The sequence below is a fragment of the Cervus canadensis genome, chromosome 6 (genome assembly GCF_019320065.1).
Source record: "Cervus canadensis isolate Bull #8, Minnesota chromosome 6, ASM1932006v1, whole genome shotgun sequence".
NCBI classification, from domain to species: Eukaryota; Metazoa; Chordata; class Mammalia; order Artiodactyla; family Cervidae; genus Cervus; species Cervus canadensis.
Genome location: NC_057391.1, coordinates 23,978,761 through 23,997,573, shown reverse-complemented (window position 1 = coordinate 23,997,573; position 18,813 = coordinate 23,978,761). Strand labels below are relative to the sequence as shown.

Here is an 18,813-nt window from a genome sequence, read left to right as displayed (position 1 = left end):
TACCTAAGCATCTCTGCCACAATTGGTAGGGTCCTCCGCTTCTGCCTTCAGTGTACAATGACCTAGAACCCTGGTTTCTGCTTCTCTGAAGGGCTAGGTGATGAAATGAGCAAGAGGCATTCATCAATTATATTAAAAGTAGTTTGTATGCTGGTAGGCCCCCAGTACTTGGATGCAATCTCAAAAACAACAGAATGATCTCTGTTCATTTCCAAGGCAAACTATCAATATCACAGTAATGCAAGTTTATGCCCCGACCCATAATGCTGAAGAAGCTGAAGTCGAATGGTTCTGTGAGGACCTACAAGACCTTCTAGAACTAACACCAAAAAAGATGTCCTTTTCATTACAGAGGACTGGAATGCAAAAGTAGCAAGTCAAGAGATACCTGGAGTAACAGGCAGATTTGGCCTTGGAGTACAAAACAAAGCAGGTCAAAGGCTAACAGAGTTTTGCCAAGAGAACGCACTGGTCCAACTAATAAAAATAAATGAAAAAAAAAATGAGAAAGTAAAACACACTGAATGTTCCTCCAACTAATAAAAATAAATGAAAAAAAAATGAGAAAGTAAAACACACTGAATGTTTCTCCAACTAATAAAAATAAATGAAAAAAAATGAGAAAGTAAAACACACTGAATGTTCCTCCAACTAATAAAAATAAATGAAAAAAAATGAGAAAGTAAAACACACTGAATGTTCCTCCAACTAATAAAAATAAATGGAAAAAAAAAAAATGAGAAAGAGAACGCATAGGTCATAGCAAACACCCTCTTCCAACAACAAAAGAGAAGACTCTACACATGGACATCTCCAGATGGTCAATCCCGAAATCAGACTGATTATATTCTTTTCAGCCAAAGATGGAAAAGCTCTGCACAGTCAGCAAAAACAAGACTGGGAGCTGATTCAGATCAGCTGGCTCAGATCATGAACTCCTTATTGCCAAATTCAGATTTAAATAGAAGAAAGCAGGGAAAACCACTAGACCATTCAGGTATGACCTAAATCAAATCCCTTACAATTATACAGTGGAAGTAACAAATAGATTCAAGGGATTAGATCTGATAGACAGAGTGCCTGAAGAACTATGGACGGAGGTTCATGACATTGTACAGGAGGCAGTGATCAAGACCATCCCCAAGAAAAAGGAATGCAAAAAGACAAAATGGTTGTGTGAAAAGGCCTTATAAATAGCTGAGAAAAGAAGAGAAGCTAAAGGCAAAGAAGAAAAGGAAAGATACACCTATATGAATGCACAGTTCCAAAGAATAGCAAGGAGAGATAAGAAAGTCTTCCTTGACCAATGCAAATAAACAGAGGAAAACAACAGAATGGGAAAGACTAGAGATCTCTTCAAGAAAAGTAGAGTTACCAAGGGATCATTCCATGCAAAGATGGGTATAATAAAAGGACAGGAATGGTATGGACCTAACAGAAGCAGAAGATATTAAGAAAAGGTGGCAAGAATACATAGAAGAACTGTACAAAAAATCTTCATGACCCAGATAACCACGATAGTGTGATCGATCACTCACCTAGAGCCAGATATCTTGGAATGCAAAGTCAAGTGGGCCTTAGGAAGCATCACTATGAACAAAGCAAGTGGAGGTGATGGAATTCCAGTTGAGGTATTTCAAATCCTAAAAGATGATGCTGTGAAAGTGCTGAGCTCAATATGTCAGCAAATTTGGAAAACTCAGCAGTGGCCACAGGACTGGAAAAGATCAGTTTTCATTCCAATCCCAAAGAAAGACAATGCCAAAGAATGTTCAAACTACCACATGATTGTGCTCATCTCACACGCTAGTAAAGTAATGCTCAAAATCCTCCAAGCCAGTCTTCAACAGTACGTGAACTGTGAACTCTTAGATGTTCAAGCTGGATTTAGAAAAGGCAGAGAAACCAGAGATTAAATTGCCAACATTCATTGAATCATCAAAAAAGCAAGAGAGTTCCAGAAAAACATCTACTATTGACTATGCGAAAGCCTTTGACGGTGTGGATTACAACAAACTGCGGAAAATTCTTAAAGAGATGAGAATACCAGACCACCTGACCTGACTCCCGAGAAATCTGTATGCAGGTCAGGAAGCAACAGTTAGAACTGGACATGGAACAAAACTGGTTCCAAATCAGGAAAGGAGTACTTCAAGGCTATATATTGTCACCCTGCTTATTTAACTTATATGCAGAGTACATCATGAGAAATGCCGGGCTGGATGAAGCACAAGCTGGAACCAAGATTGCCAGGAGAAATATCAATAACCTCAGATATGCAGATGACACCACCCTTATGGCAGAAAGCCATAGTTCTTCTTTAGAACTAAAGAGCCTCTTGATAAAAGTGAAAGCAGAGAGTGAAAAAGTTGGTTTAAAACTCAACATGCAGAAAACTAAGATCATGGCATCTAGTCCCATCACTTCATGGCATATAGATGGGGAAACAATGGAAACAGTGACAGACTTTATTTTTGGGGACTCCAGAATCACTGCAGATGGTTACTGCAACATGAAATTAAAAGATGCTTACTCCTTAGAAGAAAAACTATGACCAACCTATCAAGCATATTAATAAGCAGAGACATACTTTGCCATCAAAGGTCCATGTAGTTAAAGCTATGGTCTTTCCAGTAGTCATGCATGGATGTCAGAGTTGGACTATAAGGAAATCTGAGTGCTGAAGAATTGATGCTTTTGAACTGTGGTGTTTGAGAAGACTCTTGAGAGTCCCTTGGACTGCAAGGAGATCCAAGCAGTCCATCCTAAAGGAGATCAGTCCTGAGTGTTCCTTGGAAGGACTGATGTTGAAGCTAAAACTCTAATACTTTGGCCACCTGATGCAAAGAACTGACTCATTGGAGAAGACCCTGATGCTGGGAAAGATTGAAGGTGGGAGAAGGGGACGACAGAGGATGAGATGGTTGGATGGCATCACCAACTTGATGGACATGAGTTTGAGCAAGCTCCAGGATTTGGTGATGGACAGGGAGTCCTAGCATGCTGCAGTCTATGGGGTCGCAAAGAGTTGGACTTGACTGAGTGACTAAACTGAACTGAACTGAAGGCCCCTATCCCCTTCTTCACCAGTTCTCTCCAGCGTTCATTTCATTGATGAATTGTATGGTGTTCTTTGATTACTGAATTTGGTCCTCCCCCAACTCCATGCACACACACTTCCATTCCTCTCTTTGGCACTGGTGGTACCCCGACAGTCCTACTGCTTTGGGTTGGGGTTCTCTCCCCATGAAGGAATGTGTGTCCTAAATCTCATTTCCGGCTTCCTGCATGATTTGAGATGTTGGGTCTTTTTTTTTTTCCTTTGGCTACACCAGGTCTTAGTTGTGGCATCTGAGATTTTTTTAGTTACAGCATGTGGGATATAGTTCCCTGACCAAGGGTTGAACTCATGCCCCCTAAAGTGGGAACATGGAATCTTAGCCACTGGACCACCAGGGAAGTCCCTGAGATGTTTTAGGAAATAGGACCGACATGGGTGTACAGAGTGGGTGCTGCCTAATGTCAGCCTGCCAGTATGGCTGGTGTTCCGGCAGATATTGAGAGTCACAGTCTTGCCTCTGTGGGCTCTCTGATTACAACCAGGTGAGTGAACCAGAGGGGAAGTTTAGAGAGAGAAGTCTTACCTAACCCATTGCCCAGCATACAGCAGATGCCCAAAAATCAGTAATGACTTAAGTGGATTCAGGGAGGAGGAGCCAAAATCTGACGGAAGAGGAATTTCTGTGATGGCGGGTACTGGCCATGGGGAGAGTGGCTAGAGTCTCCAGCTAAATACATCTGAACAGGCTTATGGTTACCAGTTTGGAAGAAATGCCAACAAAACAGAAAAAACTGAAGACTAAAGAAGCCCTTTATACCTAAATTCCCAAGGACAGAAATTTCAGGGAACACACTCTCTGTTCCCTGTTCAATCTGGGATTTCCTTTCTCTGTAGCCAAAAGGCCTTTGAAGACTTGGTGGCCTTCTATGGAGTGCAGAAGCCACACCAAAGCGGGACCTGACATCTACTGTCTCAACACTCGTGTTCCTTCAGGCTATACCTGTGAGCAGGACCTGTGGACAAACCAAAAGCAGGTGGGTATACAGGAACTGCCCCATTAAAGTGGGGCACTTGTCCCAGAGTACAGACTGACAATGCTGCTTACCCTGGTCCTGCTCGCTTTTCCTAACCATGCAGAGCGGCACATATGCCTTCATGAAGTCCTGTGGCTGCTCTCACAGTCATGAGTCTGGGAAGATGCCAAGGTACAGAGGCACAGATCTCAGGGGTTAGACTAGTTCACGGGTAGAGAAGCTGAGCAACAGGTTCTCTTTCTCACAAAAGCTTCCATAACAGAAACCTCCCTGTGATCCCATCAGCCTGCCCTGAGACCCTAGACCTGAGCTGGCTGGAGATGCTGTCCAGGGGCCCGATGTTCCTATTGCCTTCATCTGTGAAAATCAGCAAGACACACTTAAACTTTACCGTTAGTAAGAGGCTCAGGAAGCAAGACAGCTAGGAGGAGCCCATGATTTAGGACTCAAGGAGCCATTTTAATCTCCCAGCTCCACAAACTTCGGGTCTACTCTTGTGTAGCCCAAAGCTTTAGACATACAAGGGTTTTGTTATTTTTGGCTGTGCTGGGTCTTCATTGCTACACACTAGCTTTCTCTAGTTGCTGCAAGTGGGAGCTACTCTCTAGCTGCAGTGCACAGCCTTCTCCTTGCAGTGGCTTCTCTTGTTACCAATCATGAGCTCTAGAGCATGTGAGCTTCAGTAGCTGTGGAACATGGGCCTAAGTTGCCCCATGGCATGTGGGATCTTCCCAGACCAGGGATTGATCCCATGTCCCTGCACTGGCAGGTAGATTCCTAACCACTGGACCACCAGGGGAGGCCCATACAAGGGTTTTTTGTTTTTTTTTTTTTCCATACAAGGGTTTTACAACAGCCCAAAGTTTTCTGGTGGCTCAGATGGTAAAGCATCTGTCTACAATGCGGGAGACCCAGGTTTGATCCCTGGGTCGGGAAGATCCCCTGGAGAAGGAAATGGCAACCCACATCAATATTCTTGCCTGGAAAATCCCATGGATGGAGGAGCCTGGTAGGCTACAGTCCATAGGGTTGCAAAGAGTCGGACACAACTGAGCGACCTCACTTTCACTTTAAAGTTTCCTAAGGAGAGAACCCCCCCACCCCAGCTCCACTGAACAACACAAACTGCAGCTACAGTGCCAAAGATAGCCCTTCTCCAAAATCCATTCTACCTCGTGATATTAATAAAAATTTATAAATAAATACCTGAGGCTAATGTGTAATAACACACTTCAAAACTCCCTGAGCCTAGAGAAACAGATCATTCCTGTTCTCAAATACAGACAAGAATTTATCTTCTATCTTCCATCTCAAAGTTTCCACTTTAGACCTCTACCCCTAAATGCATTTCAACCCATTTATGTCTATCCTTTGTAAAAAACAGAAGAATATCTATCATCATTTCCTACTTAATAAGTAGTCAGAAACTGTCCCAAGCCCATGTGATCTCAATTTTTAAAATCTTTTTGGCCAAGTCATGTTTATAGTCCTTTATTTCTTTGGTTTAGTTTCCCACAGATTTATTCATTTATTCAGCAAATACTAATTGCAATCAAATGCTCCACCACTGAGCTACGCGTGAGTGCATGCTAAGTCGCTTCAGTCATGTCCGACTCTTTGCAACCCCATGGACTGTAGCCCGCCAGGCTCCTCTGTCCATGAGATTCTCCAGGCAAGAATACTGGAGTGGACTGCCATGACTGAACCTGTCTCTTACGTCTCCTGCATTGGCAGGTGGGTTCTTTACCACTAGCACCACCTGGGAAGCCCACCATGGAGCTGTGAAAGTGAAAGTGAAGTCACTCAAACGTGTCCGACTCTTTGTGACCCCATGGACTGTAGCCTGCCAGGCTCCTCTGTCTTTGGGATCCTCTAGGCAAGAATACTGGAGTGGGTTGCCATTTCCTTCTCCAGGGGATCTTCCTGACCCAGGGATTGAACTCGGGTCTCCCTCATTGCAGGCAGATACTTTAACCTCTGAGCCAACCAGCAAATACTAATTCAATGTCCACTTCTGTGCCAGACCCTATTTTAAGTACTGTGAGATGATATGTTAATGAGTAAAACAAGATACTCCTCCTCTCAGGGAGTTTATATTCCAACAAGAGGACAAAGAACATAATAAAACAGGAGAGTGGGCTAGAAAGCGCAAAAGGAGTACAATTTTAAGTAGGGTTGTCAGGAAGACCTTACTAAACTAAGCTGAGCCAAGACCTCAGGGAAGAGCCTCCCAGGCAGAGGGGGCAACAAGACCTTAGGGGTGGCAAACCTGCCATGTTTAAGGAAGAAAAGACAGATATGACCAGAGCAGAGTGAATGACAAGATAAGTGGCAGGTAATAAGGTCAAAGCAGTAACGGGGGAAGGGTGTGGCAGATCATAGAGGTTCTCACAGGCCTTGAAAGGACTCTGCATTTTATTCTGAGGTAGGAAAACATGGAGGATTTTGAGAAGAGTGACATAATCTGGCTTCCACATTAACACTATTCACTCTGAATGACTGCTGTTGAGAACTGACTGTAAGAGGGAAATGGTGGAAACATGTAGACCAGCTCCTGCAATCATCTTGGAGATAGGTAATTCTCGCTTGGGCTAGGATGGCAGCAGTGAAGTCCAGCAGTGGATTCTGGATATATTGTGAAGGTAAAGTCAATGTGATCTGATGAACTGGAAGAGATGAAAGAGGTATCAAAGGTAATGCCAATACTTTGACATGAACAACTATAAGGATGGAGTTGTCATTGACTGAAATAGCAAAGACTGCAGCAGTAAGCTGGGACAAGTTCAATTTTGTATATGTTAAATTTGAGATGCCTATTAAGCATCCAAGTAGAAATGCTGAAGGCAACTAGATATTTGGGATGTAAGTCCAGACTGGAGCTAAAAAATGGGGAGCCCACCACAATGAAATGGCTTTAATGTGTAAGACTGGATGACATCACTCAAAAGTATGTATGTAAATAGGAAACAGTCCAAGGACTGAACTCTCAAGAGCTATGGAGATTAGGAGAAACCAGCAAACACAACTGAGGCAAACCAGAGATTATGTCCTAAAGCCAAGTAAAGACAATGTTTCTAAGAGGGTGTGCCAAATCCTGCTGCCAGCCTGCGTAAGATGAAGCAGAAGATGCCATTAGATCTTGGTTCACACACATCCTTGTGATCATGGTAACAGTTGGGTGCAGTCAACTTAATAGGAAACTGGTAGAGGAAGGGCAGATGGCTCTCTTAAGATGTTCTGCTCTAAAATAGAGCAGAATGAATAAATCATAAAGATATATTAGTACACCACAGGAAATACAGTGTTTTACAATAACTTTAAGTGGAGTATAATCTATAAAAATGTTGAATCACTATGTTATACCTCTGAAACATAATACTGTAAATCAACTATACTTGAATTTAAAAAATAACTACGTTTTTAAATAACTGAACAGGAAAATTGGAAGCAATTGGAAGGGGAAATGGGGTCAAGAGACTTGCAGCTCTGTTAAGAAGAGAAAAATGACAGCGTATTTGCATGCTGATAGGATGCTCCATGAGAGAAAGGAAAATGCTGACCCTACAGGAAAGGAGATGAGCGATGTCCTTGAAAAAGCATGGGACCAGCTGTCCAAGGATTTGGAGGGGAGCCTGGGCAGTTTGTTTGGAGCAACACTTTTCAACCTTGACACTAACGACATTTAACCCAATAATTCTGTTGTGGGGAGCTGTTCTGTGTACTGTAAGCTATATTGCAGCATCCTTGGCCTCTACCTAGTAGCACCACTTCTCGGTTGTGACAACCGAATGCCCTCTGGGAGCAAACTCAGTCTCAGCTGAGAACCACTGGTATGCAGTAACAGTAGAGAAAAATATAAACAACAAAAAAAATAATAAGAGGGGAAAAAAAAGATACAGTAACAGGAGAGAAAGCACAGCGTATGGGTATAAATGCTGGAAGTTATGATAAGTGTAGTGGTAGGAGCTTGTGAACCTTTTCACTGTCTCTATTTTCTACCAAAAAGTGACAATGAAGGGGATGTTGGAGATCTGAGGGGTCAGAAGGAATAAAACAGGGATCAGAAAAGAGGTAAGTGATGAATTCCCAACTTTGATGCCACAAGCAACAGAGGCCCCCGCCCCCCCCAAAAAAAGGAGGGCAAGTGAAAAGACTAGCAAATACTACTTCCAGCATAAAGGACCCACTGAAGTTTCACGGTAATGAATTTAAAGTCAACTTGGCTGTTTTTCCCTAGCCCTTTCAGCTGCATGGGTGTAGGCATAAAGTCAGTGAAGAGTTGAGTGTGACAAAAGCAAGAGAAGCAAAAGAGATTAGTTACTTGCAATGAGGTGCTCACAACTGGCACTTAGTTGGAGGAGGGAAGTGAAGACACATGGAGTCAACTGGAAAAATAGGAAGTAATAGTGGGAGAGTGGGATGTTTGAGATTTGAGATATGGAGTAGCAGCAGGGCTGGAATATGACCATAGCCTGAAGTGGGACTACAGGACAGGATCAGTGGAGGTGCAAAGAACTGACACCAGAATGTTAGAAAGATTATCTATATGGATGTTTAAAGCACCAAGATTTATGACAGATACTGTTTTAAAGCTGAGGTATGTTAGAGATGAGAGTAGTCTAAAAATATTATGAGGAAAAATGAGGACTCCCACACTGCCTCCAGGCTGGCCTAGAGCTACAATGGGTGTGAGAGAAACCACCACCACTACAGGTGGTAGGAGAAGCAGAGTCCTCAGGAGAAACCAGGGCTCAGAGCACAGCCATGTAAAGGGAACATTCAGAGAGGATGTTGAGGATACCTGGGATTCTTGCTAATGACTGGCTGTTAATGTCAGAGATCACAAAAAGAATTTCAAGAGTTAAAAGAAGTGGGTAGACAGGGACAAAAAGGGAGTGGAGAGTAATGGTTATTAGAGTTTAAAAGATGAGAGGTGACCTGATAGTCACCACTTCTTACGGTGACTGGTATAAATAAAAGTGCATGATGAGGTTAATTCTGGTGGTTGTGGCAGGAGGACATGTACCCAGGGCTTCCCTCTGGTCTGCCAATGAAAATGTCTGTAGGCTTAAGTGTATGGAGGAGGGACAGTTTTACTTCTGAGTTATCAATTAGTATGAAATTATATCGGGCTTCAGGCTGTTTTCAGGGAAATCCTGAGTACCTACACTTCAGAGAATTTAAACAAGGTGATGAATGTAAAGCAATTAACACAAGACCTGATGCTAAAACAGAACCAATGATAATAGCATTCCTAAGGGAAGGCTAGAATATCTCAGAAATTCTCCTCAATTTTAGCTCGAGAGCAGCAGCTCCCAAGGCTACCTGCAGTCCGCCAAGGTGCTGCTCTGACCCCTGCCCTCCTTATCCATCGACCCATCGAAAGGATTTAACCATTGCCAAATGTGTATTCTTCCTGAACACAAGTCAATTGCCATATAAAACCAAAAATATTTTAATGCTGAGTCAATTCTTGAGGTTCAAATGATGAGACAAGGGAGCCCACAGCCTTGTCAGGATAGAGGTTAAGGCCTCGGGTCCCTTGGGCTCCACTCAGGGCATGAAATACTTCAATCCTGTTAGCTTTGTTAGTCCCTCCAGGTTACTTCTACTTCATCTGTCCGATACCTGTTTAAAAAAAAAGGAAAAACTTGGTGGACAGTCATCCCTTATTCCATTCTTCTCTGCCCTCATGATTCTGGGTCCTCTTCCTGCTGATGATTTTTGCCTACCTCCCATATAATGCTGTCTGTCTCCTCCCAACGGCCACTTACCTCTGTGTGATCCCAGATTCACTGAGAGGGGTCCTGTGTCCAGCCTGAAACATCTCCCACCCGGCCTGGGCTATCATGGCTCCATTGTCAATGCAGAACCTGGGAAAGAAAAGAGGTATGAAATTCATGATCTAAGGACAGAAAATCACAGCAACTGGGGGAAAAAACGTGTGTGTGGGTGGGCGGGCCTTTACCTTTCATCTGTGGCAAAAAGCCGGGCTCCACGTTCCTGGCACATGGTCTCCATCATTTCCTGTAACCTCACATTACCTACAGAGGTAGGGGTACGATTAGCTCATCTTTAGTCATTTCTCCAGTCTAGCCATACACCTCATGTGCACTGACTTCGGAAAATGAAGTAGGTGCAAGGACTGAGAAGCACAGGACAGAAACAAAATAAGTAATTTCCCCAAACCCTTAGAGATTTAGAGTATCAGGAGCAAGATGCACATGCCCCAAAATACGAAAGAGAAGCACAGTTCAATGATACATACACCCGACACCTCCCACAATGAGGGCCTCCTGGGAGCCACAATGTGCCATGGCCCGCTCTGTGATCTCGACCAGCATTGCAAACACAGTTTCCTGTGGGCGGCAGACAAGTTGAAAACATCAGAGGCGATCCCAGTTTAGTTCTGTCTACTATATAAAAGCTCCCCCAGCTCCACCTGTCTATCCCAGTTCTTCACTTCATTACCTGCAGGGAGAAGCACAGATCCTCGGGAGTACACTCTCCAGTGGCCAGCATCCGCTGGGCTACATCCTGTAGTTACAGGGGCAAACAGATAAAACAGTGAACTGTGGTCTGGGGATGACATGTGAGCAAAAAACTAGCACACTTAGAGGATCACTGCGCTTTACCACAATTCACCCTTACCAGTATATATTGCTCTTCACTGGCACTGAGCTTTATATATATATATAAAACCAGCAACCTTCTTTCAAGATTCAATAATCATGAATACTTGCTCTCTCACCTTCGGTCCCCTACCCTGGTTAATTTTTCTCCAGACTTGTCCCCATCTGACCCTTTTTATTTTTTTTCCCATTTCTTTGTCTGTTTCTTTTTCTGTCTCCCTCCCTCCTCCCATGCCCCATGAAATGCAAGCTCCAAGGAGGCAGATTTTTGTTTGCTCCATCTTGTATCACTATTGCCTTGAACAGCACTTGGTACACAAAAGATGTTCAAGTAAGTATTTGCTAGATGAATTTATTCAGTATCTAACATAGGCCAGTACTATACTATATGCAGAAAATACTACACTGAGCAAAACTCGCACACTTCTCTAAAAAGCATGAAAGTGCCCATCTCACCTCCCCCACACTCACCTCAATAAAAGACAAGATCCCAGAGAATGAGACGTCCATCCCCTTTACAGTGTATGGCAGCTCAACTAGCTTCTTGCCTCTATGTGGGAGTGAGTATATGAGGCACTAAGCCTGTAGTCTGCTGGCTGCTCACCCTCCAAAGCCCTCCCAAAGCTCATTAATACATACACAGGGAAATCCTTGGCACCCCACCAGTCAGCCTCCTTCCGCCTTATTCCCCTTACCGCTTTGCCATTTGCTCAATGTTGTAGCCTGGACTTGGGTCATTGGAAATCTAGCAGAAGGAAAAACAGGATGAAGTCAGGCATCTACGAAGCAAAAGAGGCTAATTTATCTTCCCTTTCCTTTTCCATGGCTCTCCCAAAATTCATTCACAACTTATATTCTCTGTAGCCTCAATGGCTTACCTTCAGCACTCGAGCAAAACGATCCAGACAATTACCCACAGCAATATCGATGGTTTCCCCAAAGATGCGGTAACGATGTTCTGAATACGCAATCACCTAAGGGTGATGAGGATGTCCATGAAACCTCAAGTCTGTAAAGAGGAGCATTTGGCTTGGGGAAGAACATAGCAGAGGATCAACATGGTCACTAGAACTTCAATAAGCAATGGAAATAAAGTACTTTCCCAAACCCTCAACAGGTACTTTTAAATAGCGCTTATCTGAGAAGTCTATATACACCCTAAGGATTCCCAGAGTAGATTCCTAGTCTAAAGAAGGTAACCTAGGTCAGAGAAGAGGTACATTATCATTTTGGATACATTTTTCTAGCTTGGCAGTTGCTGACACCCCTTTAAAAGCAATCAAGACAGTGTGGGCTAAGGAAAGCGTTCCTTCTTGGAGGCAGGGAACCAGAGTTCTTCAAGATTATCCTATGAGGGTGGTAGTATGTGGAAACCACTAAGGTAGAGTTAAAAAAGAAAAAAAACTAAAAAATCCCAGGGGATTCCCTGTTCCTCGTTGCAGATGCATTCAGTCCCTGGCAGGGGAACTATGATCCCACAAGCCACTCGGTGCGGCAACAACAAAAACAAAACCCAAAAATCCCATACTGGGTCAGGCTAATTGCTCATCCAGCTCAGCACTAGCAACCAACTTCTGCCCACTCTTCATATGTGACCAACTTCTAGCACAGAGAGTATTTATCACCCATTGATACATAAGCTCCAGACTTCTGACAGTACTTCCAAAGGATCGTTAAGTCCCTTTCCCTTTCTGGTGCTGCTAGGGATTTTCTTCCATCCTGATGTAGCCCTTACTCTACTGATAAAAGGCTGGAGACAAAAGCATAAAGAAAAATTTTGCCTTTCTACTTTGGTCATCCACTCTTCCCTAGTGAATCATCTTGTTTTTCACACCTAAGCAGGCTTCAAAGGAAAAGAGAAAAAGAGAAAATCCCATCACTGCTCATTTCAAGTAAATCTTGTAAGCTTCCACTGTTACTTTCCACACCCCAAGTTCCTAACCTTGTATAATAAACATCCTTCAGGCCTCAACCAATTACTTGTTCTCTACCCATTAAAGTTCCCACGTCATTTCATAGCAATGTGTGCTTCATCTTTAATAACTATTTCACAAAATAAACTTTTAGAATGTAATCCTTTCATAAACTGGAGAGAGGAATCAGTCTGGACAATAATCCCATCAGGTGTTAGGTGGAAAACAAAGGCTAGAGTTCTCCAATCTCCACTTAAAAAGATCTTGTAAGGTATCCCAAACAACTCTGGCTTCATCTATAAATTTAAAACATCTTCCACCATTCATAAAATGTTTTTTAAAATTACTTAACGTTTTCACTCTTAAAAAAACCCCTATATATTTACCCCCAGTAACTAAAACAAAACAAATGTTGTAAAGAAACAAATGAGATAGTACCCCTTAGTTTTTTCTTTTTTAAAAAACATTTTTCTGGCTGCACCTTGAGACGTATGGGATCTTAGTTCCCCGACAAGGGATAGAACCTGTGCCTCTGGCATTGAAAGCAAAGTCTTAACCACTGGACTGCCAAGTGTCCCTTAGTTTTAATTGCTAACATTCATAGGAAAAATAAACTTCAAAATAATGAAAATAAAAATCTTTATTTTGAATACTTCAATCCTTACTATTCTTTCCTTCTCTAAGTTGGAAATTCCTCATCTCTATAGCCACATATAAAGGTCATCCAGTGTTCTAGTGTATCACATTTTAGCTTCAGATGAGCCCAGTTTTCCTACCACTCAGGCAGAAAGTGAAAGTTGCTAATACAGTGCCTCAGAAATTAAGAAGGAATGGTGGAGCTTTTCTGCTGTAGTCCTGAATGGCTTCTGTCAAAATGGGCAAGTTCATGAAACCTGGGAAGGTGGTGATGCCCCTGGTCAGTCATCATGAAGAACACCTATGATCTTAGTACCTTGCTAGCAGCAAGGTACAAAGTGAAAGCTACCACGGGCAAGAAGAAAATCGCCAGGAGGTCAGTCTTTCGTGAAAGTTTATAACTTGAAGTATATCACTTCAAGCCCACAAGGTACTCTGTAGGTATCCCCTTAGAAAAAACTGTTGCCAACAAGAATGTCTTCAGAGACCCTGCTCTTAAATGTGTGGCCCAACAAGAGGTCAAGGTCAAGTTTGAGGAAAGATACAAAACCAGCAAAAATAAATGGTTCTTCCAGAAGCTGTGGTTTTAGATCTGTTTTGTTTCGGTCATTAAAAATACCCAAAAATCTCTGAGGAGGGAAAAAAAGAAAGAATGGTGAAGAATTCTAAATACCTGTGTATTTCCTCCACTGACATACAGCACAGTTGGGTTGGTGGCTCCCGTGATGAGGCGGCCCATCTCAATGTGACCTATACAGTGGTTAACACCCAGCAATGGCTTATTCCATAACTGGGCCACAGTACGGGCCACAACAGCCACAGAAACCAGTGGGGCACCCATGCCAGGACCTATGGGGACAGAATGGGGCTTAGAATCCTATAGAGATTGGGAAAAGCAGAGTTGAGGAAAGCGGGGGATGTGAAGGTACAGCGGATGTAGTGGTGGTATCAGAGGTGAGCTGCAGGCTATTTTGACCTAGCTGGGTTCCAGGTGTATTCTTCCACTGTTGCCCACTCTTCTAGCTATACCTTTGGTGTATGCGATGCAGTCAATATCCTCAGAGGTTAATCCAGCCTCTGTTAGTGCCTCCTGCAGCAGGTCCAAGATAACAGCTCGGTGGTGCCTGGCAGTATCACCTGGAAGGAATCCTAGGAGATGGACACAAGTCAGAGATCCTAAGAATTTTCCTATAGAAAGGCACCTAGAAGTCAAAACAGATATTTGAGTAGGGTAGAAAGAGTCCCTTCCCTTTTCCTCAAACATCCTGTCTTCAGATAATAGTCTTTTCAGCCTGTTCAACTAAGCTAAACAGCTCTCAGAAATGCCCTTCTACACACCCAACTCCTACTCAGGACTCAATTATCTATTTCATACTTTTTGGTGATGCCGTGTGACTCTACAAACACTGCACATAATAACATCATTTAAGTTAACACACTATATGTAACATGTAACAATTACAGCATTATAGTTAATCGGTACTTTTCCCAGCTTAACCATGAGCATCTCAAAGCACTGCCTATTTTATCTTCATATTCTTGGTGCCAAATGCCAAGAAGCTTGAGTGCTAAACATATACATCCATTTCTAACGAGTAACCTGTTACAACATCACCTCTTCAGGGTCGCTTTTCAGGTATATACAAGACTGCTGCCCTCTCCTATGGAAGGAGGTGTTTGGGGGAAAGGTAGGAAAGACACAATGTAACTAGAAATAACATTTACGGAGAGTGGTCAATGTGTCCGGTGCTTTAACCCTCAAGACCGAATGATGCAGATATTATCATTCCCATTTTAAGAACAAGGTACAGAAGTCCAAAAACAACTACCGAATATTGCAAGGGCAGCCGATAATTAGCACATAAAAGGTGCTCAGTATAGGCTGAACAAACTCAGAAGATCCAGTTCCAAGTGCCTGTAACTCTTCTACCCATCAGCCTCGGGATAATGTGTGCTCGTGCTTAGTCTTGTCCAACTCTTTGCGACCCCATGGACTGTAGTCCACTAGGCTCCTCCGGCCATAGGATTCTCCAGGCAAGAATCCTGGAGTGGGTTGCCATTCCGTTCCTCAGAGGATCTTCTCGACCCACGGATCGAACTCAAGTCTCCCGCACTGCAGGCAGATTCTTTACCACTGAGCCACCTGGGAAGCCCTTTTACCGTCACATAATCTCAGAGACTAGGATCAAAAATTATGAGACACAACGCGCACTCTTCACCAACGTTTGGCAAGATGGCAGGGGATGCTGTGCGGAAAGTGCGCCACGAGTTACAAATCCCCAAGTCCTCACCTGTGCCGGGAGGCGTGACGTAAGTCCGCCTCGGGTTCGCCAGTACTTTGCCATCCCGTACCACTCCCACGCCAATCTTGTTGGCGCTGCCTTCAAAACCCAGCACCGCCGGCATGGCTCGGAGCTAGCACTGGAGCCACGGAGCCCTCACCAGTCCGCGCTGGGACTCAAACTCCGCGTCGCAGAGTAGGAGGATGAGCCAGTGGCTGGTAAGCAGCCGCGCCAACCAAAACAACAGCTACCAAAAAATTCCCGTAGATAGCGCGCGAGCGCCAGTCCCAACCTCTGTCGTTACGACGACCCATCAAGACCCCTTCGAGGGCCTGTCCTCCTAACTGCCGGGAACGCTGATCCGGCGTCTACTCCTTAAATTCCTATCCGTTCCTCTGCTTCTGTCACATGGTCCAGCCCAGCCTTTTCCATTGATTTCGTTCTCTCTTACACAGCTTTGGGATCTCTAGTCAGGGTGGCAGAAAGAGTTGTGAATCTGGCATATTGATAAACAGTCCAAGAATGGAGGGTGGGGCCTTCAGTGTCCCCGAGTCCAGGAGAAGGGCGGGAAGCTTTCAGTCACGTGGTACAACTAGACCAATGACCCGTATTCCTCCGCCCCTGGAAGAGCATCTCAGATCACGTGACCACTCCAGTTACCCACGTGGGGCACAGCGTGCTCCATTCTTTGTGCTGGGTTAAGGAGGAGCCAGACAGGGACCGAAGCAGGTCAGCTAAAGGGTTTGTGTTGTTTTGCCTATCTTAGCCGCTTCTCTGGACGTCTGATCCGCAAGGCCAGGTCCGGACTCTCAATTAAGTCCCTCGGCCTGAGGGCGGATCTCGCGAGAAGTGTGTAAGACACGATGAAAATGATCTAGTCTTGGGGGTGAGGGGCTGAAAGGCTGATGGTGCACGGAGGCGGGGAAAGAATTCAGAGATAATACAGTTTGAAAGGCGGTTCTTGGTACGTGGGCGTTGAGGGTGGAGTCTTCTGCTCTAGCTGGTTTCACGACTTCTTTGCACTTGTAGGCAACGCGATCAAAATACTGCTTCAGTGGGCCAAGTGGAACTGGTGCAAAAGGGCGTACCTTACAGTGATGCCGAAACGTGGGAAAAAGGGAGCGGTGGTCGAAGACGCGGAAGAGCCCAAGGCTGGTAAGAGAATGGACTAGGCCCCTCTCCCTAGAGGCAGCGATGGGGATGTCTAATATTACCTAGCTGAACGGAAGTACGGACCGTTGAACGGAAAGTCCAGACCGACACTGACAGTATTCTCATTTGTGAAGAAGTCGCGGCAGCTGCAGGCTCTTAGTGGGTTTGTAGTTAACTCTGGATCAAAGTTGGATGCCGCCAACTTATATCCCATTATGTATTACTTATTTTATAGAGCCAGAGGCGAAGAAGAGTAAGGCAGGAGCGAAAAAGAACGAAAAAGAGACCGTAGGAGAGGGCGCAGTTCTGTATGAAGACCCCCCAGATCAGAAAACCTCACCCAGTGGCAAATCAGCCACACTCAAGATCTGCTCGTGGAATGTGGATGGGCTTCGAGCCTGGATTAAGAAGAAAGGTTTAGATGTGAGTGGAATTAAGGGAGTGCAGAGGCTGAGCTTGGGGTTTAATCATCTTTTTCCATCTTAGTCCCTAGCACGATAGTTTTCTTGTGGGAAAGGTACTAGGTTTTCACCAAAAAACCTTGTTTTTCAAATGCCATTTCAACAGTTCCACTGCCATTTTGTTATTTATAATGTCCTCATCTCTCCCCTGGCATGTTGGGAAAACCTCCTTACTGGACTTGCTCCATTTTATTCCCTGCATAGCCAACATTTAAATAACTACTGCTTAAAAATTTTAGCTGGCTTATGGGGAAAAAAACAAGAATTTCTCAGTGTTGCACGTAACACTCTTCTTGCCTCTCTGCCCTTCATTTATAAGTTTTAATATTATGCTGCTAGACGTTATTTCTGCAGAGACTGTGTCTCATCTGTATATTTCTAGTACTTAGCATATAGATTTTTCAGTAAATGGCTGCTGAATTGATGATACTTTTTCTACATTTAATTTCACTTACAGTGGGTAAAGGAAGAAGCCCCAGACATCCTGTGCCTCCAAGAGACCAAATGTTCAGAGAACAAACTACCAGTTGAACTTCAAGAACTGTCTGGATTATCCCATCAGTACTGGTCAGCTCCTTCAGACAAGGAAGGGTACAGTGGTGTGGGCCTCCTCTCCCGCCAGTGCCCACTCAAAGTCTCTTATGGCATTGGTGAGACCCTATTGATTTTCTAAAGCCCAGCGCTTCCAAACTAATTGCTGGTATCCCAGTCCAACCCCAGTTCTTGATTCTTTTATTCTCTCCTTTCCCTTTTCTTAAAACTTCTTTTTGCTAATTGTTCCATCATTTCTATAGGTGAGGAAGAACATGATCAGGAAGGCCGAGTGATTGTGGCTGAATATGATGCATTTGTGCTGGTGACAGCCTATGTGCCTAATGCAGGCCGAGGTCTGGTGCGCCTGGAGTATCGCCAGCGCTGGGATGAAGCCTTTCGCAAATTCCTGAAGGGTCTGGCATCCCGCAAGCCCCTTGTGCTATGTGGGGACCTCAACGTGGCTCATGAAGAAATTGACCTTCGCAACCCAAAGGGAAATAAAAAGAATGCTGGCTTCACTCCACAAGAGCGGCAGGGCTTCGGGGAATTGCTGCAGGCTGTGCCACTCACTGACAGTTTCCGGCACCTCTACCCCAACACGGCCTATGCCTACACTTTTTGGACCTATATGATGAATGCGCGATCCAAAAACGTTGGTTGGCGCCTTGATTATTTTTTGTTATCTCAGTCTCTCTTGCCTGCATTGTGTGACAGTAAAATCCGTTCCAAGGCTCTGGGCAGTGACCACTGTCCCATTACCCTATACCTAGCTCTGTGACACCTCTTCCAAATCACGTTGAGCCTAGGAAATAAGCCCACCAAGCTAGCTTTAAAATTCTTATCCCCAAACTTCTTTAATAACTGCTATCTAGAGAAATCTGCATTGTATTTCCCCTCTAAGCTGTGAATCCTTTAACCAGGCTTCTAATAACAGATGTAAGTTCTCAAGGAGGGTGTTTGTGTAGGGGTTGTGCTTTTTTCTTTTTCTTTTTTTACATTAAACAAAAGCTACTGATATTTCCTTTGAACTGTCCCTGTGAAAATAAAGAGCCATAGTTTCAGCTTTGGTGGTGGTGTATTCTATGCCTTCATGGGGTTACAAATTCCC

General features: G+C 44.0%; 2 protein-coding genes across 6 annotated transcripts; one reads left to right on the top strand and one right to left on the bottom strand.

The window, feature by feature from the left end:
* Window positions 1-9,526: 9,526 nt before the first annotated feature.
* Window positions 9,527-16,066, bottom strand: LOC122443313 (O-sialoglycoprotein endopeptidase). 2 transcript variants are annotated; one of them, XM_043471341.1, is made up of 11 exons: window positions 15,568-16,066; window positions 14,306-14,425; window positions 13,950-14,125; window positions 11,606-11,701; window positions 11,423-11,472; window positions 11,199-11,277; window positions 10,567-10,632; window positions 10,364-10,454; window positions 10,064-10,139; window positions 9,870-9,968; window positions 9,527-9,723 (listed from the first exon to the last, which is right to left on the bottom strand). In XM_043471341.1, the coding sequence occupies exons 1-11, from the start codon at window positions 15,680-15,682 to the stop codon at window positions 9,684-9,686; spliced, it is 1,008 nt and encodes a 335-aa protein (XP_043327276.1). In that variant the 5' UTR covers window positions 15,683-16,066; the 3' UTR covers window positions 9,527-9,683. The 2 variants fall into 2 exon arrangements, with proteins under 2 accessions (XP_043327276.1, XP_043327277.1); XM_043471342.1 differs by having other exon boundaries at window positions 13,950-14,026.
* A 115-nt stretch (window positions 16,067-16,181) lies between these two features.
* On the top strand, window positions 16,182-18,766 carry APEX1 (apurinic/apyrimidinic endodeoxyribonuclease 1). Of its 4 annotated transcripts, none has more exons than XM_043471345.1 (5): window positions 16,182-16,287; window positions 16,588-16,713; window positions 16,946-17,133; window positions 17,629-17,821; window positions 17,966-18,766. In XM_043471345.1, the coding sequence occupies exons 2-5, from the start codon at window positions 16,656-16,658 to the stop codon at window positions 18,481-18,483; spliced, it is 957 nt and encodes a 318-aa protein (XP_043327280.1). In that variant the 5' UTR covers window positions 16,182-16,287; window positions 16,588-16,655; the 3' UTR covers window positions 18,484-18,766. The 4 variants fall into 4 exon arrangements, with proteins under 4 accessions (XP_043327280.1, XP_043327278.1, XP_043327279.1 ...); XM_043471343.1 differs by having other exon boundaries at window positions 16,198-16,299; XM_043471344.1 differs by having other exon boundaries at window positions 16,273-16,411.
* Window positions 18,767-18,813: the final 47 nt, after the last annotated feature.

Coding starts and splice junctions, on each gene's coding strand:
- LOC122443313 (XM_043471341.1), bottom strand. CDS start 15,682: ATGCCGGCGGTGCTGGGTTTTGAAGGCAGCGCCAACAAGATTGGCGTG. Junction 14,126..14,305: donor CTGCATCGCATACACCAAAG/GTATAGCTAGAA, acceptor CTGTCCCCATAG/GTCCTGGCATGGGTGCCCCA. Junction 10,455..10,566: donor ATCTGTGCTTCTCCCTGCAG/GTAATGAAGTGA, acceptor TGCCGCCCACAG/GAAACTGTGTTTGCAATGCT.
- APEX1 (XM_043471345.1), top strand. CDS start 16,656: ATGCCGAAACGTGGGAAAAAGGGAGCGGTGGTCGAAGACGCGGAAGAG. Junction 16,714..16,945: donor CGCGGAAGAGCCCAAGGCTG/GTAAGAGAATGG, acceptor CTTATTTTATAG/AGCCAGAGGCGAAGAAGAGT. Junction 17,822..17,965: donor CAAAGTCTCTTATGGCATTG/GTGAGACCCTAT, acceptor TCATTTCTATAG/GTGAGGAAGAACATGATCAG.